At 36.8% G+C, this 27,904-nt stretch overlaps 2 protein-coding genes across 4 annotated transcripts in view; one reads left to right on the top strand and one right to left on the bottom strand.

Annotated features, from left to right (window-relative positions):
• The window catches only part of runx2a (RUNX family transcription factor 2a), a 65,178-nt gene that overhangs the window by 33,266 nt on the left and 4,008 nt on the right, over positions 1 to 27,904 (bottom strand). For both annotated transcript variants that reach the window (XM_079853586.1, XM_079853587.1), the window contains exons 3-5: positions 8,566 to 8,813; positions 6,924 to 7,080; positions 219 to 323 (exon numbers count right to left, since the gene is read on the bottom strand). In XM_079853586.1, the coding sequence (XP_079709712.1) occupies positions 219 to 323; positions 6,924 to 7,080; positions 8,566 to 8,813 (510 nt within the window). The remainder of the gene's footprint in view (positions 1 to 218; positions 324 to 6,923; positions 7,081 to 8,565; positions 8,814 to 27,904) is intronic.
• The window catches only part of supt3h (SPT3 homolog, SAGA and STAGA complex component), a 129,119-nt gene continuing 109,925 nt past the window's right edge, over positions 8,711 to 27,904 (top strand). Inside the window, exons 1-2 of one of the 2 annotated variants that reach the window (XM_079853588.1) lie at positions 8,711 to 8,848; positions 15,241 to 15,350. In XM_079853588.1, the coding sequence (XP_079709714.1) occupies positions 8,822 to 8,848; positions 15,241 to 15,350 (137 nt within the window). In that variant the 5' untranslated portion in view covers positions 8,711 to 8,821. Of the gene's footprint in view, positions 8,849 to 10,348; positions 10,456 to 15,240; positions 15,351 to 27,904 lie in introns of those variants that run through there. The other variant, XM_079853589.1, reaches the window with a different exon arrangement.

The raw sequence follows: 27,904 nt of genomic DNA, 5'->3' as shown, positions 1-27,904 counted from the left end.
GCAGCTCCTCAAAGACCGCCTTTGTGCATTGAGGCATGCTGAATCCATTTTTTAAAACAGTACCGTAACACAATCTATGCATCAATTCATGCATCGGGCCACACGTCTCGTCCCACTGGCTGGGCGTTATGCCACGATGCTGCACAAAATCATTCATCTCTGGATTCGGGCGCTCTTTGCACGTGCTGATCACATGACGTGTGATATTTGGTACTCACTTCGCGGCTCCCGCGGTCCGTCCACTGTGACCTTTATGGCTCGATGGTAAGTCGCCACTTGCGGTGGGTTCGTGAATACTGTGATTGTCAGCGTGAAGCTCTTTCCTGCAAAACACAAAAAAAGGTTCAAACCCGATTAATCCGCCGGACAATGTGTCGCATTCATTGCGCAGCGGTCATTTGCATTTCTCTGCTGGTCACGGTGATGACTGTGGGATTTTAACTGCGAGGAACTCGAGCCATTGAAAAGGCCTGGGCGCAACGGACAATAATGGAATTGGTTTGGAGAATGAGCCTTGCTGAGATTTGAATTTGTAATATTCAGTTGTTGGACATGACAAATCAGAAATGCATAAAACAGGCCATATTAGGTTTTATATAATGTGTACAGTACATCAAGTGGAATGACTGCGCTAGGCCTCTGTCATTACTGTTACTGGTTGAGTAGGACCAGTAAGCAACCACCAACCACTCAGAACACCTTAGCAACTGCATAGCAACACCCTGGCAACCCTCCACATCATCCAAACATTGTAGAAGTTATGCAAATGTTCTTTATAAAATGAAAATAGTCCAATTTTCTAATATTAAGTGAACGAATAACTCATTAAACAGTATATTTCATCGAATAAACACTCATACAGGGCTTGTTGGGCTTGCTGGGGCTATAGACCCATCAGAAATGTGCTCAGCACAACAGTATTTGTAGAATGGTAGGTTAGGGTTAGGGTTAGAATAAGTTGACATGTACTTGCAAAGTTACTTAAAGTAAGTAGAATGTCTCTTGGAGGAGCATCACAATAAAGAGATATCAGATATTAATACTCTGATATGAATTATTTGACATGTTGTTGCAAAGTTACAAAAGAGACCATCAAAATAAAGTGATACCCTTTCATTAAAAAATAATAATAGTTAAAACCTAAGCAATATTAAGAATCTAAAAAAACAAATAAAGTTTAATAATGTTTTCATGGGGAGGAGTCAACTGTATGCTCAAGTATTAGCGAATGGTGATCATATTGAGCAACAGTGATCATAATGGTGTGCTATTAAATATGAGGAAAAAGACTGCGGAATTCAGACACATCTCGGAAAAGCTCAGAAGACGTGTTGGCCTCTTGTAATCTGCTTTTAGTGAGTTCCTATCTTTTTGAAGATTCACTCAAGTTTTAAACGTAATATAATACAGATTTTAATTTAAATTCTTGTACTTTGTTCGCCCTAGCCTAGTGGTGATGAAAAAGAGCAAATGTTGTTTTCAATCTTAGCATACAGGCTAATTTATTCTTTTGCGCATGGTCGGTTTCTCGCTCTGTGTCAAAAAAGTTCAAAAACTCTTTTCAATTTTGTTAGCATTTTAAAAAACGAAACCACAAGCACGTTCCTTCATTTCGCTCGCTCATCATTATCTGTTATCTCATCATTATGATTGATGAGGTTATCCCCAGGTTACCCCCCCCCCCCACCCCCCCATACAGATACAGAGCTTAATAACTGGGCACACTTTTACAATATGACCTTGTAAATGTATAATCTAAGGTAAATGGAAAATTAAATAAGTACAATGCAATAAATGCAGGGTATTGAAGTTATTGATGCACTTAGTTTTTTTCTTAGCACCTCCAAGAAAAAGATCCTGGATTTCATTAATATAACTGCTTAATGATATTATATAAATATAAAAGCATATGATAATCAGAAAATTGTTATATATTTTAAATGATTAAATATATATTCTTAGTTTTTTTTAAATAAATATTTTATTAATATGTAAATATGTAAATATATTAATATTTAATTTGATACATTTTAGATTAATAAATATGTATTACTATAATCAATTGAATATTTGGATTATTTTTCTATATTTAAATAATTGTATATATATATATATATATGACAGTATATTAAATAGTTATATATTAAACTATTTAAATATAGAAATTAAAATATAATATATAAATATTATATTTAATTTTTTAAAAATATTTAAATATGATAATTTACAGAATACTTCCAGGATTTATTAATGAAGAAAATGTCTAGTATTTTTACTTTTAGACTTCAACTGTTGCAAAAAATAAATTAAAAAAATTACAGAAACTTGCTAACATTCGCAAGCATGGTCTCATGCAGTGGCATTTGGATTTTCCTTTTTAAAATGCAGCCACGGATCAACTTCTGCAGCAGTGCTGTTATTAGTAATAATTATTTTATGTGTGATTCAAAACAAGGGTTGGGTGTCAAGGTGGGATCCTGCGGTCACTGATCTTTCATCTTACGTGACCTTTCACTGAGCAACTTCTCTCTTTTTTCAGATTAAACGTTCATAAATGTGTGAGCTCTTACTTCCAATTAACTTAGACAAAAAGACGTGCTATAGAGGCGAACCTTTCTGTCGGTAGAGCACAGGAAATACTAAGATTCTTCTAATGAGGCAGACTCAGCAGTAATGTGTAATGTGTGAAGCATGCTGTGAAGTCAAGCATGACACATTCTCAGAGATGCAATCTGCAAGTAAGACAGGAAGAAGTGGGTGGAAAGGCACTGACACAATACAACAGGCAGCTACACTTCTTATGTAGCTCGTGCATCAGACAGCATGTCTTCTAAACTAGCTTAAATTGACAAACTCTTGGAATGGGAAGAGCTTTCAAACAAATAATCTAAGGTCACCAAGCCTGTTGTTTTGATTCAGCTTCATCGCTGTAAAAAAAAAAGTAATTTTAACTGTAAAATATTGTAAGACTACAGAAAAAAACTGTATGAAGCTTTAATATAGCTCATACACTGAAAATATTGGTTTTACTTGAAACAATTTTCAGTTATACTTTATTTCGACGGTCCACTTTAGACATTCTACTAACTATAAGTAACTTTGTAATTGCACGTCAACTAACTCTCATTAGACTGTTAGTGGACTGTTAGGTTTAGTTTGAGTTAGTTGAATAAGTTGACATGTAGTTGCAAAGTTACTTATATTAAGTAGAATGTCTGTTGAGGGAGCATCAAAATAAAGTGTTAGCAGATATTAAGCAGACAGTCTACTAATACTCTAATGAGAGTTATTTGACATGTAGTTGTAAAGTTACTAATAGTTAGTAGAATGTCTAAAGTGGACCATCGAAAAAAAGTGTTACCCTATTTTCACTCCGAAATTGCTAGTAAATTGCACAAATAATTACAAAGAAACTTCAATTAAACATTACATTTTGAAGTAGAAAGACTGAAATATAATTTTCTTGTAATACTCCAACTCCAAGTATAACAAGCTTTTGAGTAGGACCAGTTAGCAACCACCTAGCAACCACTCAGAACACCTTAGCAACTGCATAGCAACACCCTGGCAACCATCCACATCATGCTAACATTGTAGAGGTGAGGCAAATTTTCTTCATAAAAGGAAAATAGTCCAGTTTTCAAATATTAAGTGAACATACATCTCATTCAACAATATATTTCATAGAATAAACACTCATGCATGCATTTTTTTGAATTGCAACATTTCAATTCATCATGCATTTTCTGGAATTGCAACATGTATTGCTAAAGTATTTACACTTTCTACCATTAATTAGAAAGAGTAAAACATATGTTATTGTAAAAAGCAGTTTTTAGGACTGCCAACATTTTTGTATGATACGCAATAAGTCTTGCTAATGTAATTACTCTTTCTTTTCCCACACAGGAATCTGTCCATACGCCCCCAAAAGGACGTTCTTGGACCCACCCGAGCCCTTCCCAGCGAGCTGATACCCAACACACGCCACGGCCCAGCCCAGCGTCTAACCACTCCACCAACCCTGGCATCTGCCATCCATCCAACGCTTGGTGTCCAGCTACTAAAAATATCCTAAACGCATGGCTTATCCAGCAGTGTTTTTCTGTTCCAAATGATTTCCTAAACAGAAAGAGACATGTGAAATGCATAACTCCTGATCAACAACAAACATCCCGCCCTGACCTAACCAACCCAGCGTGGCCAGATCCATTCATGAATAAGGGCACAGCACTTCTGAAAACAGAAATGTGTTCCTGCGTAAATGAAATGTTAAACACATCATGTCTCGTCTCAGGAAACGGCGTTGCTTACGGTAATTCAAGGAGCGCTATTTTTCTGGTGTCATTTGTTTGATTGCGGTCGATGTTATTTTAATCTTCCACACAGTGCATCGTATCGTTTTCCATATTTAATTTCCTTATGCCGTGCTATCTCCTCCCTGACTTCCTCTTCCAGATCCCGTGTCATAGATAGAGGAAACTCTAGCCTGTGAAGGTGTGGGTCTCCATGCGGGCCAAGCCCTGTTCACTGTGACAGCTGTGAGGAGATAACACGGATGCGCACCCATGGCGTGTTGGGGGGTGTGTGAGGACGTTCAGTGACCAGCCGAATGCTCCACAAACTACTGTTTGCACGTCCGTGTCCTCTTGGACTGATTGTGGGTCGATCTGGTGTCTTCAACACACACGCAAATGCCACTGATTTAACCACCACAGACATAAAGAGTAGCAATCGATTATTGCCTTTGATATTTGGCCGATTAACACAAGCTTAATCCATCTTTATCCATCCCATTTGTGTCACTTCCTGAATCTACCAACAACCTTGCATTGGATAATATTCAAATATTTTGTGCATGTGTTTTGCAAAGTAAGATTGTCCTTTTTTAATGTCCGATTCATACAGTAAGATTTTTTTAAAAGAAATTCTTCTATTTAGAAAGGATGCACTCAATTGATCTAAAGTGACAGTAGAAACTACTTCTTTCAACTATCAGTTCATCAAATAATCCTGAAAAAAAATTATATATATCACAGATTCCACAAAAATATCAAGCAGCACAACTGTTTTCAACATTGATAATAATAATAAATGTTTCTAGAGCAGCAAATCATCATATTAGAATTATTTCTGAAGGATCATGTGACACTGAAGACTTGAGAAATTATGCTGAAAATTCAGCTTTGTGTCACAGGAATATATTACATTTATAAAATATATTGACATAGAAAATAGTGAACTAAAATTGTAATAATATTTCACAATATTGCAGTTTTTACTGTATTTATGATCTAATAAATGCAGCCTTGGTGAGCAGAAGAGACTTCTTTCAGAAACAATTTTTAAAAATCTTACCGACATGACCTAAATGGTGTGTGTGTGTGTGTGTGTGTGTGTGTGTGTGTGTGTGTGTGTGTGTGTGTGTGTGTGTGTGTGTGTGTGTGTGTGTGTCTATATATATATAAAAAAAGGCACAAAAGCTGTAACTGGGGCAGTACTTTTTTCAAAATGTACTGCCCCAGTGATATATATATATCTACTATATATATATAGGCTATATGTTTGTGTGTGTGTGTGTGTGTGTGTGTGTGTGTATGTGCGTGTGTGTGCGTGTGCATGTGTATGGAATTTAGTGATAGCAAATATGATGTGTAAATAAAAAAAAAATTTTCAATAATTATTTTTTAATTATATAATTAAAAAATTATTTTCTTTATAATTAACGCTATTTACTCAAAATTCTATATTGTATTTTTATACATATTTCTATCATTTCTTTTTAGGTTTTTGAATTGACACTGGCAGAGCAACCACTTCTATCCTTTTAAATCTCAAATGTAACCAAATATTAGACAAAATCAGTTTTTCACAACATACATCAGCCATCGGCTACACCCTACGCTCTCTATATATCTCTGCACCAGCCACTGAAAAAAACCCAAATAAGTCGAGCGGCGCTTCCCCAAAACACCTGGAGTTGTTTTCATCCAGATTCAGTCTGTAGTTTGTGGGCGCCATGCGAGGGATTCCCTGCTGCACACGTTCGTGCTTCACTTTAAGTGCCCGTGTGGATTAGTAGGGCAAGTCTAGACCTCGGATACGCAGCCTCCAGCAGCAGACGGGCGCTCCTGTGATCTCCTGTCCCGTTCCCTTCAAAGCCCTGCGCTCTCAATGCCTTCTTCCGACAGGATCACAAGAGCAGGATTTTGTCTTTGACAATAATTGCAAGCATATCAAAAGCAGCATTCATCCACACATAAGCAGTCTGTGAGCACTTTGAGCCCGCATTCATGTGCTAAAGATTGGGGGGGGGGTTGTAGGGTGTGTAGGGTGGATGTAACACAGAAAAAAATTAAATGGAAATACCATTTTTACTTTGCAACAGATACATGCTGCTTTAAGTTTTTTTTAAAAACGTTTTAAGCTTCGGGAATACTTAAATGACAGTTATTTTTTTTGGGAGCACACCCTTTTTCTTTATTCTCAACGTGGAAGCACTCAAAATGTTGGACGCTCGTGGAAAATAATAATGCTGAGGCCTCTCTGTGATTCGGTTCCAGTTCTGCAGTTCTTTTCTTTTCAGTGTTATCCGTAAGTGAGGAATCTTGGACAGTATCCTATTGTGTTTATGTAAAATATGCTATGTATGATTTGCATCATATTAAAAAAATTTTTTTACAAGTTACACAGATGCCATCTATGCACTCTTAAATAGCAATAAATCCGTTTTATCTGGGTATTTGCGGTAAAACTTGACTTTTCCTGTCAATTTGGATTGTGCACCGCATGCCAAACTTTTATTTCCAACATGTCTTTTATTGTAAACGAATGTCTTAGGTGATTTGACCCTTTTTATGATTCAGCCAAAGCAAACGAAGCGGCCAGCGAAGAATAAATAAAATTAAAGTGGAAGTACCAACCTCTTCCACTCCTGCCAACAAATCTCAGGTCGTTGAAACGCGCCACCTGATTCTTCATGACAGCTGAGGCGTTTCGCAGTTCTGCCGAGTAGTTCTCGTCATTCCCTGCCATAACTGTCACCACGGTCCCGTCAGGAACATCTCCCAGAGCAACAACCTGAGCAGAAAACACAACATTTACCCTAATATTCACTGTTTACACCACTGTTGATTCATATACTTTCTCAATCCTGATCAAAACAGGCCCGTGATCCAGATTATACCTGACATTTTGAAACTAAACTGCACAATAAATCAATTCAAACATGCAAATGTATCATTAGACAAAAGCTAGATTGTCCTTTAAGGTGAGCTTTCAAATTGTCTATGTAAAAAAATCACCTTAAACTGGTTGGAAAACATCAGGAGATATCAGTGAGTCCACAGTATAAATGAGTTACACCAAGACTTTAACATTACTATTGATTTAGCAATAAACAATGAGCATAATGTCTAAAGCAAATTTGAATATATATATTGAATATATAAATGTATATATATATATATATATATATATACATATTCCCCTTTTGTTCAAAAGTTCATTGTCCACTCTTAGAAAATTAAATAAATAAAAACACACATTTACGCCAAAATTACTATATTTACCTTTTCTTCCCTAAAATAGCAAACTGTAAAAAAATATTTAATTCAGATGAATGTTTTGATGTTATTGTTCAATGTGAGCAGGAGCAGCTGGTTCAGTTCTACAAGCTCATATAAATGAACAAAGGTTTACAGAACAAAATGACTCTGAAATCATCCTGTGTCACAGATACTTTAGATGCATTTGTATGAAATACTCTGTCTTTGGTGAAAGTATTAATAGTTGTGTGTAATTTAGGCCGCGTGATTAAACATGCATGTGTTTGTATCTATGAATAGCTTCAGATCTCTCAGATTTCACTTCTCTCCAGCACGGCAGGATTTCTCATTTTAAACATCACCCCACAAATAACCGCGAACAATAATTAAAACAACAACAACTACATACTATTATTAACATTAAAGCACATAAAGTGTTGATGTGGAAAAGAAACATCATAAATCATTTCCACCAATAAGTCTTTAAAGAACTGGATTACAATAGGAAAACCCAAACAATGCTGCACAGATTTTTATTTAATGTACATTTAAATAAAAGTTTGATTAGATATTAAGTATTTATAACCTTATATGTAACGTCAAGACCTGTGAGTTTACATTTACATAAAATGAACTTAAATAGAATTTTTTTTTTGCAACTGTTATAAATGGCTGCGTTTTTCTTTTATACTAATTTTTAAGTGTGTTTTATATGTAATGTTATGCATTTTAATGTTGTCTGGATGTTGGCCAGGTCTCTAAAGGAGATTTAAATCTCAACGAGGCCAGTCTGGTTAAATGATTAAATTAATAAATATATTCATTTATGAATGTAAACGATCTACTGATCTACAGGTCATGTCTAAAATGCTAAACACATCACGAGTTAATGTGCATCTAGTTAGAAGAAGAAGAAGAAAAAAAAAAAACAAGAAAAAAAAAAAAACATAAATGTAGTTTAATGTAGCCTAAACACTAATGTTTGTAAATCACTATTAAATCCGTAAGTGTTTCTGACCTTAAACGCCACCGGGAGAGTTTTGTTGCACCTCCAGTGAGACGGCAGCACTGAGCACAGAAAGTTGGGGCTGTCCGTGCGCACGAGCTCGGCGGGGTGGTCCGCGATGATTTCCACCATGGTTCGGTTGTCGTGCTGTCGGAGTCTCGGCACCGCCGCGTTCGGCTCCTGCTGCACATCGCTCATCTTCCCCGCCACCGGCTGAAGGCTGCTGGACGGCGGACTGAACCTGCGGCTGGTGTTCGGGTCTACCGGAATGCGCATCACAACAATGTCAGCAAAGGTAAGGACACTTCAAACCAGCACTAAAGTCAGTGTTTTCGATCACAAATAGCCAGGATCTATATCAAGTCCGTTAGGCTGAGTAACGCGCCTTCCAGAAACCGAAAAAGTTGGATGAGATCGGTTCCTCTCAGGCTTTACGCGCAAGCTTTACGCGCTCCTACAGGTGAATCGCGTTGAAATTAACGCGCGCGAGCTCATGGTTACACGCAGAAGAAACGCAGACATAATTTACGAGGCGATTTTTTGCTTCTCCAATGTTGAACGTTGCTGTAATAAACTTCAAAATCCGGAATAAGAGCGAGTCACTTCGCGTTACGCGCAGCGCTCGATCGGAGAGTTCACTTTACCGCGCTTCTTAAAACGTGCCACCATGTAAGTAGTAAAAAGAAAGTTTACGGCTTTGCAAAAGTCCCCAAGACCTTTCTTGGTCCATGCACGGTCTTTGTGAAGGGTTAAAAAGGTGATTCCAAAGGTTGTGGTTAGAAAGATGAAGGCGCTGCAAAGCCGCAGTGTTTTTGTCTCGTTGTGTGGTTTGTCTTAGGAGGCAGGGACTTGGGTGAGCTCAGGTTTTTTGTGGTTTATATATATATGCAGAAGCAGGAGGATTATTATGCTGATGAGTCTTGAGCACGTCATGTCTCCAAGCACCATTTCACGGCATCAAAATAAATCAGCAATTCAGAGGTTTGATATCAGTTTTTTAGAGCTCTTTTTCCTCTTATACCAAAGCAATCCATAAAATACTACATAGAGACCCTGAACTGCAGAACAGTTGTGATTTATCTCGAAACGTAAAAAAAGGAAAGACCTGTATTAAGCAACTAACAGTGAAATATTCAACAGTGAATTCTCATGGCAACAGCAAGTTTTCTTTCACTGTTCATTCACGTGAGACATAAAGAGCTCATAAAGAGACATAAACACAACTCATTGAAACCAGACAGAAAGCAAACAAGCAAAGAAGAGAAGTGACTCATTTCCTATTTCTAAAGACAGATAAAGAGCCCGGCTAAAGTTAATATTATACAATAGCAGCACAGAGGCCATGGCAACAACATTGAAGAAGTGTATATACATATATGAGTCTATGTTAATGCGTTATGTTCATATTTCCGGGCTAATTATTATTTTTTAATCTGAAAAAGATTGGGCAAACAACTATACAAGGTCAAATAATAACATTCGAAGGAAACATTAAGTATAAAATCATTATTTTCTAATAATTATTTGTTGAAAAGTAGCTACGATGCAAATGTTATGTTAATTTTTAGGCTATTGATTTGTATTTTATTATCATTAGCCTATTGATAATACTTGTATTATTATTATTGTGGTTTTTAACCGGATAAATCTGAAAAGCTCTTTAACGTATAAATTCGTCTTTTATTATGCGACGAGATTAAATACAGATCTACAGCAGTTTTCGCTTACCACTGCGGGCTATTGCGTTAGATAACCATTAAAAACTACATTACCCACAATCCCTGGCAGACCGAGTGACGTCAAATAGACACGCGCTGAACAGTATGTTTACATCAGAGTAAAGTGCCCTGCAGTTTGAAAGAGCACATGTGGATGGATTGAATAGATCTTAACATACATAAGGTAAAGATAATCAGTTACTTTAATGTGTACGGTTAAAATTCGGTTATTTATTTAGTCTGAAAGTCCACTGATATTGATACGAGAATCGAAATGTTCTGTTTGTTCAGTTCAGTCCACTGTATGTTCACAAAGTGTGTTACAACACTTTTACAAGCTTCATTATGTCTTTATAATGTTGACAAGCATTTTATTTGGTATGGATTTAACTGTTTGGATTCTCTGAAATCTAGTGAAAGTTGTTAGTTATAGTTACAGTTATAGTAAATAGCTTTTTGACGTTATTTCACGTTATTTCAGCACCTTAAGTCATACATAAGCATTAAATAATATACTGAGCCAAAATGAGCTTGCTTATGTCAGAATGCAAATTAAATTTGCACATTATATATGCAAAAATCATAATTAGATTGAAAAATCCCAGTGCTGATCCCATTTTCTTATTCCAGACTCCAGTTGTGAGCCTGTGGTTAGTTGAGGTTTCATACTCTGTTCTTCCTTCACAGTCAGTTCTGTGTTTTATTCTGGAAAAAATCACATCCTCACTCTTGTGTCTAGCCTGACTTTCCCCCCATGTGTATTGTTTGTAAAACCTTGGCTGTTTGAAAGACCGTAGGAAGAGTGATGTCAGCACTCGACAAGAAGTCTGACTCTGTGGAAACTTGCACACACACACGGATGATGGAGATCTGAACGTGCGATTCGTTTCTTCTCCTCCTCCTTCCTGTCCAAGTACACGTCCATGAGCCTTTAATCTACACGTTTCGGTGTGAGAGAAATGGATTTTGCATGATTGCAGGTCTCGTGGAGACGCTGGGAACTGTGTGTGGCGGCCCGGCGAGGATGTAGGAGGGAAATAAAACATCCAATGGCTCTGAATCGCATTTGCCACTTCATTAGGGCCTCGAGAAAGACGCGCTATTAAGTTACATTTCCTTCTTCGGCGACTGCGAGCGCCAAATATGTTTCTGATTTTCCCCCTGTTATGTTGATCGTCTGAAAATTTATGAGACAGCTGAGTTGGGGTAATTGTAATTAATGAAAAATATAGTTGAATATATATTGAAACAGCATGTGGCGGAAGGTTGGATTGGGATGTCTTGGATAAAGAAGAAATAAATATGTTGGAGGTCTTTGAATGCTGATATTTGTGGGCTTTCTTCGAGCCGTAGTAGTAAAAGTGCCCTTCCTCAAAATCATTTTATGTCACCAAGAGTCATCCGTGTTTTTGTCTTTACACGCTGTAGGACTACTGCTCTTGGCAAAATCGACCAAAACACAAATCGAACGCCCACGACTAAATGAGGAAATTAACTAGGCGTCTGTAGAAAAAAACAAAACAAACACAAAAAAAGACGTGGAAGCTACATAAAAGTCCTGACTATTTAATTACATAGAGGAAAAATGCAATAAATAGAATGGCTCCCTTTTCTGTTCTTTCAAAGCCTTTTGCATGTTGAAGTAATCTTGATTCATTTGCCACATCTGAATTCATTTTGCCCAGTATGGCGACCATCTGCCTTCACAAGTCAAAGCAAAAGCTTTATCTTTCATCCAACAGAGGGGGCGAAAACAGAAGGAAATGTTATGCCGCGATGTGTTTATTGAAGAAAAGGGCCCTGCGTTTGCTTTGGTGACACTTTAGGAACATTTCGTTTCGTGTCCCTCGGAGACAGAATTAAGATTTATATTGGCTCTGATTAAAGGAGAAGGTCGCTGAAAAATGACAAATCTGCCTTTATTTGTTCACCTTCATGTCGTTCCAAACCCAAATGCTGTTGTTATTCTTGTGGAACATGAAAATAAGAAATTTTGAAAAATATCCTGGGTGCTCTTTGAAGCCATTCGGGACGTGTGCTGTCAAACCCCAGAATGATTAAAGCTAGTCCATGTGATTTGTGCTGTATTTTGAGTCTTTTAAAGCCATGTGACAAGATTGTCTGTGCTTTGTCATGGCTCTGAAATCATCTCACTCTCCATTCTCTGTATTGAAACTGCTGTCACTTTTTTTTATTTGCAGTAATTGAATGTGAGCATGAATTGGATTTGAGAGCTGCAGATTATCTGTGATTAATGGCTTAAAGTCGGCATGAAACGGAAGTTGCGATAGTCTTTTTTGCCCTATTGTGAAGTAGTGTTGTCAAAAGTACAGACTTTGGTACCAAGTTGGTCCTGAAATTTTAAATTTCAGTAACTTTTTGACAACTAGTGACACATCTCAGTGATATGCTTCTCGAACAAGAAAAAATGTAGGGCGGGACTTGATTTTGTCAATGGGGTATTGATTGGATGGTTGGATGGCTGTGGTTTGCTATTGGTCGATCGCTTGTGAAATGAGTGACAGGTTTTCCCGCCGCCCTCGTGCCAGTGAACCGTAACCATGTCATGTCTAAGAAATACTCCAATATTCTATATAAAATCAGAAAACAGTTGTCAATTTCATGGCAACTTTAATGGTGTGTTCACACTTGGCATGTTTTGTTGGATTAAAATGAACTCTGGTGCGATTGCTCAGTTAGTGCAATTCGTTTGAATAAGTGTGAACGCTGCCACCATTCCCTGGTGCACACCAAACAAGAGAACTCAAACAAACTCTGGTGCGGTTCGACTGAAATATGAACGCAACACGGACCAAAAACATGTAAACAAAGCAAAAACATGCAACATCTTGTGCGTGTGACGGAGGGATTGCTGCCGCTGTTTTTACTCCTTTACACATTTTATAAGCTCTTCACAAGTTGTCCACTTTATCATATAGCTTAGCTACCATCATATATAAGCACGTACATTGAACGCGTTTATCCGAGCACACAGCATTGGTTTGGATGTTTGAAAAGTTAAAAATCTTTCAGTATTAAAAGTGACAGTGTGAACGCTAATCGAACCAGGATTAAATGTATTATTTTCTTTTTTGGTCCAGACCAAAAGAACCAAACTAAATGTGAACACACCCTAAATTTCATACTGTTTTTTAATGAGGGTGAGCAAGTAATAATGATGTCTTTACTGATGAAGTTTGTCAGACTACACCAGCATTAATAGGGATTATATGTCTCATCTACGTGAGAAAAGGGCCGTTCGGTTGTGAGATTTGATAGTCTGATGCCGTAGGAAGGCTGTGGTTTCAGCTTCAGGTTCAAACAGACCAAGGTTTGCTCAAATAATCCTGGTGGGCCGTGACGAGGCCGACAATGAGCGCATTTGAATTCGACAAGCTCCATTTCTGGGGTTGTATCAGCATCCTGTTCATTTGTTTTCTTTGTATTAGAGGAAGTCTAACTGCAAACTGTGGATGTAGCTGTGTGATGTGTGATGAATGTTAACTGCTCGACGGCACGTGCTCAGATAATTCAGATACATTAGCAAATAATGAAGTCTGATAGTAACGTTGACTCTGTTGCTGGAGAGTGATGTTAAAGGAATAGTTTACTTCAAATTGAAAATGCTGTCATCATTTACTCACCCTCAAGTTGTCCCAAACCTGTATGAAGTTGTCTCTTCTGCTGAACACAAAAAATATATTTTGAAGAATGTTGGTAATGTCAGGTTTGAAACAACTTGAGGGTGAATAAGTGATGACAGCATTTTCATTTTGAAGTGAATATTCCTTTAATAGGTGTAGTATATTTGAGTGACACACCGATATATGAACCATATACAATGCAGATTCTCATTATGGCAATATATCATCTGATTAATGAGCCAGGCCTCATAGTTTCTAAAAACAGCCTGACCAGTGCTAGTGCACATTTTACATTTTCAGATTATTATTATGATTAGTATTAGTATAAAGTTTTTGTGAATTGAGTATAAATTGAATATAAGTATAAATATTTGGTATTATTATTATTGGAGTTGTATATATTTTAATATTGTGTATATTTTAATTATTAGATATTTATATTTTAATATTTTTTGTGTGTATTAATGTGTAAATTGTTCAATCAATAAACACTGGATATTTTATGTCATTAGGATAATTAATTTTTTATGAATTATGTGTAAAATGTACACAATTTATACTGTAAATTCACAAAATGTATACATATTTGAAATTATTATTATTTATGATTCAAAATTTAATTTAAACCTAAGGATGTCAGGATTTTAAGATTTAAAAACAAACAAACAAATAAATAAGACTTTTGGCATGCAATTAATAAATACTTCAAGAGAGAGGCACAGAGAGACAGAAATGGCATCAGCATTTTAAATATACCTATTGGTTGACCACTACTTTATAGTAATGTTTTTTGTCGGTCATTTTATATATTGGCTCCTATATGTATAATTTAAATGCTTTTTGCAGAGGTCGTTGGTTCATTTTGATTTCAGGGATTTAGTGCCAAACGAGCACAACACTAAAATGTTATATGGAATTAAATATGCACTTTTTATCATGCCATGTAATGCTGGCAAGATCAAACGTTTAGTAAACATTAGAACAAAAAGAGACTTTAAACATGTCTGCCGTTCCCTTTGAACTAGAAGATCATTTATCAGCTCTCATTGCCTACAGAAGTTTAAGCAGCCTTGCTTTGGTCATTAAAAATAGTTCAGTCTCATTTGCTAAAAAAAAAAGCATCCTGCGTCCGTCTCTTTGTGAGTGCCGTTTGTCATTGACTCCGGTTGAACGTGTCCTGCTCTGAACATGTGGCTTGTTTCCTCTCCTGTCGGTGGATGCATCAGGAAGCGTTTTCCATGTGAAGTGGCTTTATAATTGCTCAGGCTTTGAGTGGGCATTGTGTAAAGTGTGTGTGTGTGTGTGTGTGTGTGTGTGTGTTACAGATGAGCAGCAGTGCTGCGAGCCCCATGGCAGCCAGCAGCAGCAGCAGCACCGGGGCCGGACGCGGATCCGGAAAGGCCACCAGCTTCATCCCTGAGCTCCAGAGCATGATGTAAGTGGATGAAAGTTTTCTGTCTAAAATCATTCGGAAAACTCTGATGTGTTCCAGCCCTTACAACAAGCACTGTGGAGTTGCGTTGATGATGATGCCCTGATATGGTGATGACCGTTTAACATATTCATATGTCATACGTGATACTCCAAGATAAGTCAGAGAAGAATATGGTTGCTACTTTGGTACATGCAATGCAACCATATACCTATGGTTGCTACCTTGAGACTGTCTTTGGTTCACTGCAGTTTTAAAGGAGAAAATACTCAGCAATGGTGTTGACTTATGAATTTGCACATGGTTTGTCTTAAAGCATATTAAAAACACCACATAGACATGAACTATATTAAAACTTGATTTTCACCAAAGGGCGACTTTAATACAATACTCATTGCTAATTTTATAAAGCTCCAATAAGTGTTGTCACGAATCCTCGATTAAATTCGAATGCTCGTCTTTAAAAGATCCTCGATTGCAATTTACCCGTGTCGATTAACCGGCAAAATGCTGGAAGTTGCGGGTTCCACGGAGAGAATCCATGAACCGCTTGATCAGACCATTTTCTAAGACTGCACGATATATTAAAACCATTTAAATATCATAATATAGCAGAGTGCTGTTGTGAAATAACAAAAGCTGCGATAAATATATATGCGCTGTGGGATTCAGAGTGAAGCGTGGCGTTTTATTTACATGCGTTCTTCCAGCATATCAGAGCAGCTTCATTCACAGTAAATGCTGCTCCACACAGACTCAGTCTCTGCATAGCTGTTTGTACATAAGTTGATTGTTTATATTATGTATATTACATTATGTATTTTAACAGTGTTGTTCAATAAAACCAAATACTTTATTTGAATCAATTATTATTGCCAAGTCATTTTAAAGGCTATTGTTCACTTTGGTCTATTTTTATGACCACAAAAAATATCCAATTACTCGATTAAACGTCAAAATAACCGTTAATGACGGCCCTAGCGCCAATGATGGAAGCCGTGGCCTTCAGAAGAGCCAGTCTGGATTTCCATCACAGTGACCACTTTACGGTTTACCGAAGTATCAATTAATGCTTATTATTTCATCTGTCAGAAATAAGGAGGGTTTTCTTATTGGAAACCACATCGGTGTTTGCGGTTCTGTGGATGTACTCCGGCACACGACAGTATTTTTGTCAGAAACCCTGTTTTTCCGTCAAAAACCTTAAGTGTAGTTGATCTTGGAATGAATAATATTTAGCTCAATCTATAAAGCAAGCGTCCAGGTCTACAAAACTGCTTCACCGAAAGCAGAAAGGAGTCATAAAGTAAATTTACATGCCGATCCTTTTACTTCCCTCCAACAGAGCGCTTGCGGTTTGACCTAGTGAGAGATATTCTTTAGGAAAGCCACAGTGAAATTCATCCTGTCGTTCTGCTTTGAATCCCACCTGAGGAGACCTTCAAACTCATGCAAATCACAACACCACTGTTTTACTGCGTGTTTGCCTCGTGTGGGGCGACGATTCTGAGGGCAGATAGAGAAATACACAACAGCTTGTCTAGAAACATAAAACACCTCCCCTTTTTGTTTAGTCAAAACTGGAGACAATAGCTGGTCGACAAAGGTTTTTGTAAAGTTATGTTTTGCATAAATAAAATGAAACATTTTAATGACTATTTTAACTTGTTTTTCTTTGAAAATTAAGCACATTTTCATCCCAATTTTTTATTACTATGTAATAAGAATGTAATAAACTATGCAGTGCAGTCCACGTTATTAAATAACAATAAATATGATATTTGTTTTAACATTTATAATAAGTGTTTATGAGTAAAAATCAGCATAAATAAAATTCAGTACAAAAATAGTAAAGAGTTATGTATACTTAATTTTTATACAATAAAAAGAAAACAGCATTTTTTTTATTGCGGAATATGCGGAATTGTCATTAAAATAATATTACATTGCAAAAAACTAAAAAACAAGCTTAATTTTCTGCATGCAAGATATAGTAGTATTTTTTTCTTTGGATTTTACAGTGAAATATGACCCTGACATTTCTTGACAATTTTCATTTTAACTCTTTTTCTTACACAATCTTTTCTCGTGTAATGAAATCATCTCTGCCAAGATTAAAAATATTACTGTAGGAAATATTGATTTTAGTAGCTTGTTTGGCCTGTACAGCAGCCTAAAATGATACCCGTCTCCTATATCTGCCGTGATGAGTAACATGATGTTGATTTTCTCCAGGTCCGATTATTATTTTTTTTAGTCGTTGTTGTTTCGAGTCATAAATACGAAATGCTCCGTGCCTGTTGAATCTCACTTCACGTCTTAAACTGCACACAGTCATATCATTTTAGAACATTTCCTTTTGTTGAAAAAAGAAAATCATATGACCCTGCGACTCCATAAAGGGCTCCGGATTGCAGTCTTATAATTTTTTTGAAAGACATTTAATTATAGCTTGCAGTCAAAGGCATTTTTGATGGAGACTAAATGGCCTCCAATTGCAAAGATTTTCTCCCTCTTTTGGCAGGCGCTTGCACTGAGTGATGATTTGGAGATATTCTATTCCAGCGTCTAACAATCTGTTGCATTCATCTGTGTCACACTGTGCAATTGTTGTCAGCAACGCATTTGCCTCATGGTTTTTTTTGTGTTTTTTTTTTTGCATCTGAAACCGATGTGTAAAAATCGCGAAGAAGAGAAATAAGGTTTGTAAAAAGTCAGCTGGGACTTGGCATCTGCGCTGTACTGTAAAACAGACTCTGGGGTGTTTTTGACGCTGTCTGCTCTGGGCACGCCGGCTGTCTGGAAAAGTGAGGGAGGAAAATGTAAAGACAGTTTCCTCTGCCGCCTCTTGCCGTGACTGTCTGCCGCCCCGTGCCTTCACGGAGGTCTCTAATTGAGATCACTTGTACTTATAAATCGTAGGAAGTTTTGTGGTTCAATGAGAGAAGCATTAGAACCATAGTGTGTGCCTCTTAAAATTAAAATGAGGCTACCGTTTAACTTTCTTAATCAGCTAAATGCGTCTCTCTCCAGGCGTTTTGGGGCTTTTTCATCTTAACAGAGTCGTTTTTAATAGCGACAGACCAATATGGGGTTTTTAGTGGCAGATACTGATGTCTAAATGGCAGAACATATAAAAACAGGAAAAAAAGTGAATGATCAGTTGTTAAATCGAAATCAGATCAAGAGCTTTTGGAAGTGTTGAAAAAGGCAAAATATATCTTCATCATAATTATTGGCTGATAAAATAATATTGTAGGTTAATAGCCTTGTCGATACATCCCTTGACAGTCTAACACTGTTTTTGTCATGTTTATGAGCAGATCTTTTTGAAATGACAACATGACCATGATTATAGTGTGGTCAGGTAAAGGTGATGTCTACAATACTAAATTACATCTTTGCTCGGATTGTTTTTGTGAAACCATCTCATTACAAAAACAGTAGTGACTGTACAGGTTTTTAGTGCACTAACATGTTGCTAATTTGCTATTTGACAGCAAAAGATATCTCTGACAACTGCCCGCATTTGACTTCTGTCTGAAGCGTTGTATGGTGAAATTCAGTCATTCAGTCGTGTTATAATCCGGTGCGCTCTAAAGAGTGCTTGCTTTGGCCAGGAATCTCAATGATACATGCATAAGGTGCTAAAGATAACACAGACGGTTTAATATGGCCAACGTCCTGCTATTCTGTTCTCTGTGGATTTCGACCAGCCTTCATCCTTCTCTCTGAAAGCCCTGTCCAATTAAAACACATTTATTGTACTTCAGTAAGGTAAGCAGTGTCTGTAATGATGGATGAATTTATAGCGAGACGACGAGAAAATATCGGACACTGAACACCACAGCTGAGCCTCGCACGTCTAGAATCTCAAAAGTAGCCTGAAACTTCATTTTCACGTTTATTATTAAGTTAAAACGTAATATTAAACTACCAAATTCCAGTGGATAGTCATTATTTCCCACTGGTTATTCAGATTTGATTAGAATGACATTGTGAAAGCTGTTTAAACATGTATTTATAGTGTGTTTACTCGATCCATTGCCATCAAATGCTAATTTGCTGTCAACTTCAATCAAACGAAAAAACAGAAATGGCAAATTAAACAAACAAGTGAAAACAAATCATATGCTTCTGGTGGGATTCATTCAGGACAGATTCGTCTATCTCTCCACTGCGATGCTTCAGATGAGCGTCTTGTGACAGAAGTCGTTCCCGAGGCGATGCACTTTGACTGCTTCTCTTTAACTGTCGACTTCAAGTGTATCATGGCCTGTGGTTGTAACCTGATCAAAGTGGGTTTTTAAGCGAGTCCTCTGTGAACTCCAGGGTTCATCACTGCCGCTGTGCCAATTTCATGAACTTCTTCTGTTTAAGTGATTGAAATAGCATTTTTGTGGCATCAGAAGTTTCAGACTAACCCAATACGTATTATCATGTTGGCAAACGGTGTTTAAAAATACCTGAAGTCATTATTTAGTTCCAGTCCATTTTTGATGATAAATTTTAGCACCTATTTTATATCGCCACAATTATTTGTGGCACGGTGTTAGTACTACTGTCCTCAGACGAAACCCACACCAGCATTTTTGTGGGTTGCAAGTCCTGCATGTTTTTTTCTTTTATACTGCAAGAACGATACAGCATGAGCACGAAAAAGCTACTAGATCTGAAATGCATTGTTGAAATATTAGAGCAAACTGTGGCTTTTATATTGCTTTTTTTTGGGTTGCCTTGAGGGAAATTTCCTGACTATTTATACAACCATTAACATCAATATTTTTTTACATTGCAGAACACTAATGACGCAAACGCATAAGTGAGACTTGAGAGCTTTTAATGCTTCTAAAACCCGTTGCATGTCAATATGCTGTGTTTGAGAGACATATTGTTATTCAATTAAATGTGACGTATTTTGTGTTTTTGCCTCACTATCAGTAATTAGTGGCTATGAGCAAAGAACCGTACGGCCCCTTTGCCTTGAGCTGTTTGTAATGTCAGTCCCTTTATTATCATACACTATGTAATTGCTTTTTTTTTGTTGCCATTTGCCATCTTCCAGTGTGTGCAGTGCAGTTGTTATTTCTGAAATGGTTTGCTTGTTTACTTAATGGTTAGCAAGTTAATATTGTGTTTCAGAACTCAATACTGTTGAGCTGTAGAACAGCAAGAAGTTTGGGTCAGTAAGAGATATATATATATTTTTTTTTTTTTATTTTTATTATTATTATTATTATTATTATTAATATATATATATATATATATATTTTTTTTTAAGAAATTAAAAATTTTATTCTGCAAAGATGCATTAAATTGATCAAAAGTGACAGTAAATACATTTATTATGTTACAAAAGATTTCTATTTCAAATAAATGCTATTCTTTTCAACAAAGAATCTTGAAAACAACAAAAATATGAAGCAGCAGAACAGTTTTCAACATCATGTGACTGAAAACTGGAGAAATGATGCTGAAAATTCAGCTTTGCATCACAGGAATAAATTTGATTTAAAAATATATCCAGTAAATAGATTCACAATATTAATGTTTTTACTGTATTTGTAATCAAATAAATGAAGCCTTAATTGGTGAGCATAAGGTACTTATTCCAAAAACGTTTAAACGTCTTCCCGTCCATCTATTGAATTGTAGTGTAGATAGCCTATAACATAGACTGTTTTTCTAAAGTTGTAATGTTTCCAACAGCTTTTTTGGACATGGACCATGCTAGTACTATAATATTCTTTGAAGTTATCTTGAGTACATTGCATGTATACTCTGAAATACTTTACCATTTGTACCATGGGCTGATTTTCCTTTTTTTTTTTTTTTTTTTTTTTGAGTTTGCAGTAGGATTTCATTTTCCCACAATGTTCTTTCGTTTGTGTAATCGGTATTGTGAAATAAATCTTCATTGAAAGGGTCATATAATATCTGGGAGAAAAACACAATCATATTTTATATTCAGGAAAAAGTTGCTGATGGAAAAGCCATTTATGTGTCTTTGTGGGAACGTAATGAGACTGAGTGAATGTAGCACTTTAATTTACTCCCAACAATTAGGTGAACGTCAGCCACTTACTGTAATTAAATAAGGCATTAAGATTCAGAGTTGTCGGGAAGCATCGAGTGGCATTCCCAGGCAGGACGGCCCACTGTCCTCTCGTGGCATTGCTTTCAGCCTCCTAACCGCATTTACAGCGATCTGCTACAGGACCTGGGTGAAACCATGGCCCGTTGACTAGCAACGTGTAGGCATTTGTCTAATTCGGGCTTCTGTCTCCTGGGCTACAGCCTGTATAAAACCCTCTGTGCTTTCAAGGCCCCTCGAATGTTTTCGTAAACTTGGATGGAGACGAGTCGCATTGGAAGCAAACATCAGTAATGAGCTGGCACACAGACTCTCTGGTTAACCAGACTGTAATTTGGGGACTGAAAAGAACCTCTCATCACTATTGAGTATTTGTTTACCACAGTTTAACTCTAGTGTTTCTGCACAGAGACTCTCTCTGAAAGACGCTTTAACTGTTGCTGTTCTGATCTTTGTCACATTGGACGTGTTTTCTGTCAATGATTCTTTAAATTAAACGCACGTATTGTTACTTATGTTATCGTTTAGGCTCCGTTGTAAAACCTAGTGAGCGGTCTTGCCTACACAGCCAAAGTCAGCATTCTAACTGAAATGGAATATTTTAAGTGATTGATTTAGAACATTATACATAGCATGTACCATTTGTGCAAAGCATACTGGAGAATCAAGTTATGTTGCTAAACTATTGACATGATACTGCAATAAGAGTAAAAAACTAATATTGGGTAAAGTAATACATTTTTAAGTCGATCAATTCGTCAACTCTTCTTTTTGGAATTGAATGGACTCTACTACTCTCTAAATATACACTACGTTTCAAAATTATTTATTATTATTCAGTAAAGGATGAATTAAAGTTGATCAAAAGTGACAATTAAGACATTTATTATAATGTTACAAAAAATTATTATTATTTTTTTCCAAGTAACAATTCTGACCCAAAAATTATCAACGTTTTCAACATTGATAATAATAAGAACTGTTTCTTGAGCAGCAAATCAGTATATTATCATGTGACACTGAAGACATTAGTAATGGTGCTGATAATTCAGCATTGATCACAGGAATAAATTAAACTTTAAAATATATTCAAATAGAAAGCAGGTATTTTAAATTGTAGTAATATTGCACAATATTACTGTTATTACTGTATTTTTGATCAAATAAGTGCATTCTTGGTGAGCATAAGAGACTTCTTTCAAAAACAATAAAATCTAACCAACCCCGAAAATGTTTAAGCAACTTTTTTCCCTCTGCTTTGTCCGGATTTTTTCCTTTTCTATACTTTAAGATACTTTTTTTGGCCAAATATAAAGGCAACATTACATTTATAATTCATAGAGTTTTTGCTTGTCACAATACATGAAGTGCTCTATGCATGATGAATACATTTGTACCCTAAAATTTGTTCAAAAGGGTATCTTAATAATAATGCTGCCTACCTGGGATGCCTTAAAGCGCTGCCTGTGTAGTTGGCTTACTAGATTTTGGAACAGAGCCATTGCATTTGTTCTGACTGAATTTGTAACATGATGGTAATATCAACAAATAAGACTTCTAGGTCTTATGGTGCATGTTTTCAACATTCGTTTTGTCTTTCGAAGCAGCTGTCAGCAGTAAAATGAAAGAACAATATGCTCTGGAAGCCTTTATTTACTTCATAATGAACTCCCTACATCACAATGCCAGTAAAGCCGACTGCAGTCTCGCCCATCACATCTCGCAATACTTCTGGGAAAAGGCTCGGGAACAATGGAGAGATTCCTGTGCATATGAATCTCGTGTTTTGAAGTCGAAACAGAATAAGTAGGTGCTATAGATTCTTTATGTTCTTCTTGGTTGAGGTTTGTATGAATGCTGGACTGCTAGAGCGATAATGATCGATGGCTTGAAGTGCGCAAAACAAAAATCAGAGAAGAATGTTTTGCAACCTTATTAAAAGCATACATTGAGGATCTGCTTATTTAAAGCATGCTTTCTATAGAAAGAAGTTTTGAATTGATTCACGATGCATTCAAATCTCTTCAAACTAGGACGGGACTCCAACCTTGTTTTGATATAAACGTAGAAACTCTTCACTCGAAATCCCAGTCGTAGCATCAATATTTAAGCGTCTTCAAATTACCTTAGCCGAGTATTGTTTGTGCATTTACATGTCTTTTTCTGTTTCCTCTCACATTAATTGTAGCGCCATTTACCCCGATCCAGACGAATCATGTTTATTAATAAGATGCCTTGTTAATATTTAGACGTCTTGAGAATGTCGAGAGAGATCTCTTGTTGTCTTTGTCAGCAAAATGACAGTCCATGGAAAGCTCCGGGTTTTTCACTTTGCTTTCAAACCTCTCCAAGTGTATCAAACTCCAGCGTTACTCTTCTTTTTTTCAGTGGAAAACAACTTCTTTGGAGATTCTTCTTTGGACGTCTAATGCATATTTAACAGCAAGGAGGAACGTTTTAATAGACAGTGTCAACCTCGGTGAGGGAGTCTTTCTGATTAATTTTACATAAGGCCTGGCCTTTATACTCCACTGAGTGGCTGTTATTTCCCCAAAGGATTCAGTGATATACCGAAACACCTTTACAAGTAGTTTTGTGCTCGCAGTGAACACACGAGACAATGAAACAGGAGCCATGATGTCTAGTTCAGTAACTATAGCAGCCTGCCGAATGCCGTCAGAGGATGAGTCAACAGCCGTTCCAATCAGAAAAACAGTGTTGTTGACAACATGCTCTGTGGGGTTAATTCTTAATGACTGTTTTTCTCCTCTGAGCTTTAACATGCCTCATGTTTGGAGTCTCAACTTCTCCAAAAGTCGTTCTCGGCCCATTTGCGGCACGCTGATATTCGCTAATTGATTTCATTTAGACCGCGTCCCGTTGTCAGGGAGGTTGAAGGCATCCGCTAACTGTCGGGTCTCAGGGAAAAACTGTACTGAACGCAAACAATCAAACGCAACTAACCATGTAATAGTGCTTAATTAGGATAGAACAATTGATTATTTTGATATTGCTCTAATTTGAATTTATCATTGCTGAACTAATACTACATTATCACAGTGTTTGTTTTACATTTCCGGATGGATAATCATTTCTGTGGTTGTTTTGCATTTACAAAAAAGTCAATTTCTGTAATTCAGTCATGTTAATGATTTTGGATATTATTAGGTACATGCAGTCAATGTCAGTTTGACGTTTTTGTCACTTTTGTACAATACAGTTGTGGTCACTGTTTGATGTTCAATGTAAAATCTGACCTGAAGCAAAACCAGTTGAGAAGCACTTGATTAACCCACATGAATTATTCAGTCCTAATGGCACATGGTGATTATGTTCTGGTTAGTGTGTTCTTGTTTTCTGCTACTTATAAGTAATGCAATTAAAGGGATAGTTCACCCAAAAATGAAAATTGTATCATCACTTACTCACCCTCATGTTGTCCCAAACCTGTAGGAGTTTCTTTCTTCTGTTGAACGCAAAAGAAGATATTTTGAAGAATGTTGGTGACCAGACAGTTGAAGGTACCCATTGACTTCCATAGTATTTTTTTTCCTACCATGGAAGTCAATGGCTGCCATCAACTGTTTGATTATCAACATCCAACAGAAGAAACTCATACAGGTTTGGAACAACATGAGGGTGAGTAAGTGAGATTTGGTTGAACTATCCATTTACATGAGAAAATAAGCATACATTCTTTATAATGCAAAGGTCCAGGTTCCTTGTTTTAAATGCGAGATTCATTTGGATTCACAAGAATCTCCTAAAAGTACTGTAAGATTTTATTGCTGAATTCCAAATTCCTCAGTTCCAAACAGCTCAAGATGTTCGACACAGTGCTATAGCATTATCCTTAAGTGCAGTGGACATGGCCTAAAGACCTTTCAAATCTGTGAGATGACAAAGTGTTTCTTTTGTGGTTTCAAAACACTTGTAACAGAAGACGAGAACCGGATACTATAGAATCAAACCCGGCATGTAAAGAGCCGCTGGATATCCGATACGTGCAGGTGTGCGCGATGGCTTCTGTAGCGAGTGATTGCTGTGGTCAGATTACCATGCCAGTTAGAGAGGGGTATTTTGTCCTTTAAAGCTAATGTTTGGATTTCCACGTGTTCTGCGCGCTGCTCACACTCACGCGACGGCTTCCGTAACCAGCCCTGACGTGTTTGCTGGTGCGAAAGCACGATTGGCAGGCGCATGATGTCATTTCATCCCTGTTTTTTTTTTTTTTTGCATGTTTGAGCATTTCTCTGCATTTTCATGGACTTGTTTACATCAGCTTACTCAAATTTGAATGTTTAAAACCGTAATCACAAAATGCATACGTGTTTTTTCCAGTTAGCTGTTGGGATGGTGCTTTCGGAGCCAGGTCGGAGACAGACAGTTTGACTCCTAGCTTCTTCGCTTATTGTTTACATATCAGAAATGTACATTTTTAAGGGGAAATAAAGCATTACAAGGGCTTATTGGAAAACACTCCATTTCTCCTGCGGTGAGCTGCGGAGCCACAGTTGGAAAAGGAAGCCAAGGTTGAGGAAGAACGCCAATGCAGCGCGTCCAGTTTTCCTGCTCTCATTCCGGGCATTTTTACGTTCTGTTTTCCCTTATAGCCCTTGTGCGTATCATGTTATAAATATTTTAAAGTAATGTTCTGGCTTATGGAAATGTCGCATTCCTGTCGAGGTTAAATCAATACGCCGGGCCGATTTTGGCTGTGGCGAACAGGTAAAGCCTTGTTAAATGCAGTTGCTGGAATCACTTCATTACGGCACAATCAAAACAGCAAAGTAGTCGACGTCCACTTATCTGAACATTTCAGATTTTTTACCCTTGAATCCGCCTGAGGCTGCAGACTACAGAAAGCGGGTCACGTGAATCGCCTGATAAATGTAGTAATATTAGAGCATAAAGAAGGATTATTTTTTTGTTTTCTTTTTGAAAGAAATAGCTGCTTTGGATTGTTAGTCTGCTTATACAGTATATTTTTTTTCTGCAATATTCTTCCTATGCTTTGCCAATTGCTCTAAAAAAGCAAATTTTAACATACTTCTACATCAAAATTTGCCAGTGTCTGCAGGCGAACGAGTGTTTCTGATGTAAAGGTTGGAGTTGAATGCAACTTTGGTGTTATTGATTGATATTTTTTGATGCATCAGAATTAACATTGTGTTTAGTCCTCCAAAACTTAAACTTTGTATGACCACAATGCCAAATTTGTGCCAATGAATGGAGCCTAAATATATAGCCTAAATATACAGTGGAATTTTGAATATATACAGTGGTCTTTAATTATATTTTGAAATATAAACAAAGTTGAGGTATGTTAAATAAGATTCAGCACCATTTGTAATGTAATTAAATTAGTGACATTTATCATGTGACTTTTTTTATGTGCAGAAGGTCTCAAATCAAGGTTCATTAGGTTTTGTCCATGCCAGCTCATCTTTTCATGTAAATTGTCATGCAAAAATGTTGTAAAAAAAAAAGCATTCTCACTATTGCTCTCAGATTATTTTTATTATTATTACTATTTGAAAAATCTATTTGTAAAGCACTGTTCTCTGAATCTGAAATGTCTTTATTATGATTTCTTTTCATTGCTGAGGTGGTCTGAAAGGCGTCTCGAGCTCATGGTATGAGGGGGCCATTCATTATCGGAGCTGTTTGTCTGGATTCCAGCTCCATAATCCTCCTCTTTAAATACACTTACATCAACCATTGGCTCCGTCCCTCGTACACAATCCGCTGCCTATGAATTCTGTATTTTCATGTATATTTCCATCAGCGACGGCTTCAAACGGTGATATATCAGAGGCGCTGGGTTGGCTGGCTATGATTTAAAGATGGTTTGTGGCGACTCTGATGGTTTGTTGACTGGGTTTCCACGTTACAGAAGTCGGGTCTCTTCGTGTTATGGGACTATTTATTGTTTCCCACTTTTAATGTTATGTTTGGCTGACTGAGACTCCATGGTTAAGTGTTTGATTATTTTCTAAGAAGCTCCCTCCAAGTTTGTATGAGACATCAATGCCCCTCTTTGTCATGTAGAGAAGCATATTGGATACGGTGTGTGGCACAGGAGCTCCATGGGAGAAGTGGCACTTTTTTTTTTTTTTTTTTTTTTTTTTCTTACTATGGAACATCAACAAATGTCGTCCGTGGCGTTTTGTCTAGCAGATCCTGAAATTTTGAGCCAATTAAATTGAAAAGAAATTTGTTAATTTCAAATTAAATGCATTTTCTGAATTTCTTTTACAAAGTACAAAAGGGATTCCAGCAACACTTGTGGTAAGGGGAACTTTAATAGTTTCTAATTAGTAAAATGTTTCACTTTTTATATCGTTTGCTTCCATGCACCTGGTAAAGTCATGCCAGATTGAACCTCACTATGATTTTTTTTTTTTAAAGAAGTAAATGCTTCAACAATGCTTTTAAATGGTCAAAGTATTTTTGAGGTTGC

The sequence above is a fragment of the Squalius cephalus genome, assembly GCF_949319135.1.
Source record: "Squalius cephalus genome assembly, chromosome: 20".
Classification (NCBI taxonomy): domain Eukaryota; kingdom Metazoa; phylum Chordata; class Actinopteri; order Cypriniformes; family Leuciscidae; genus Squalius; species Squalius cephalus.
This window is presented reverse-complemented; position numbering and strand designations above follow the sequence as displayed.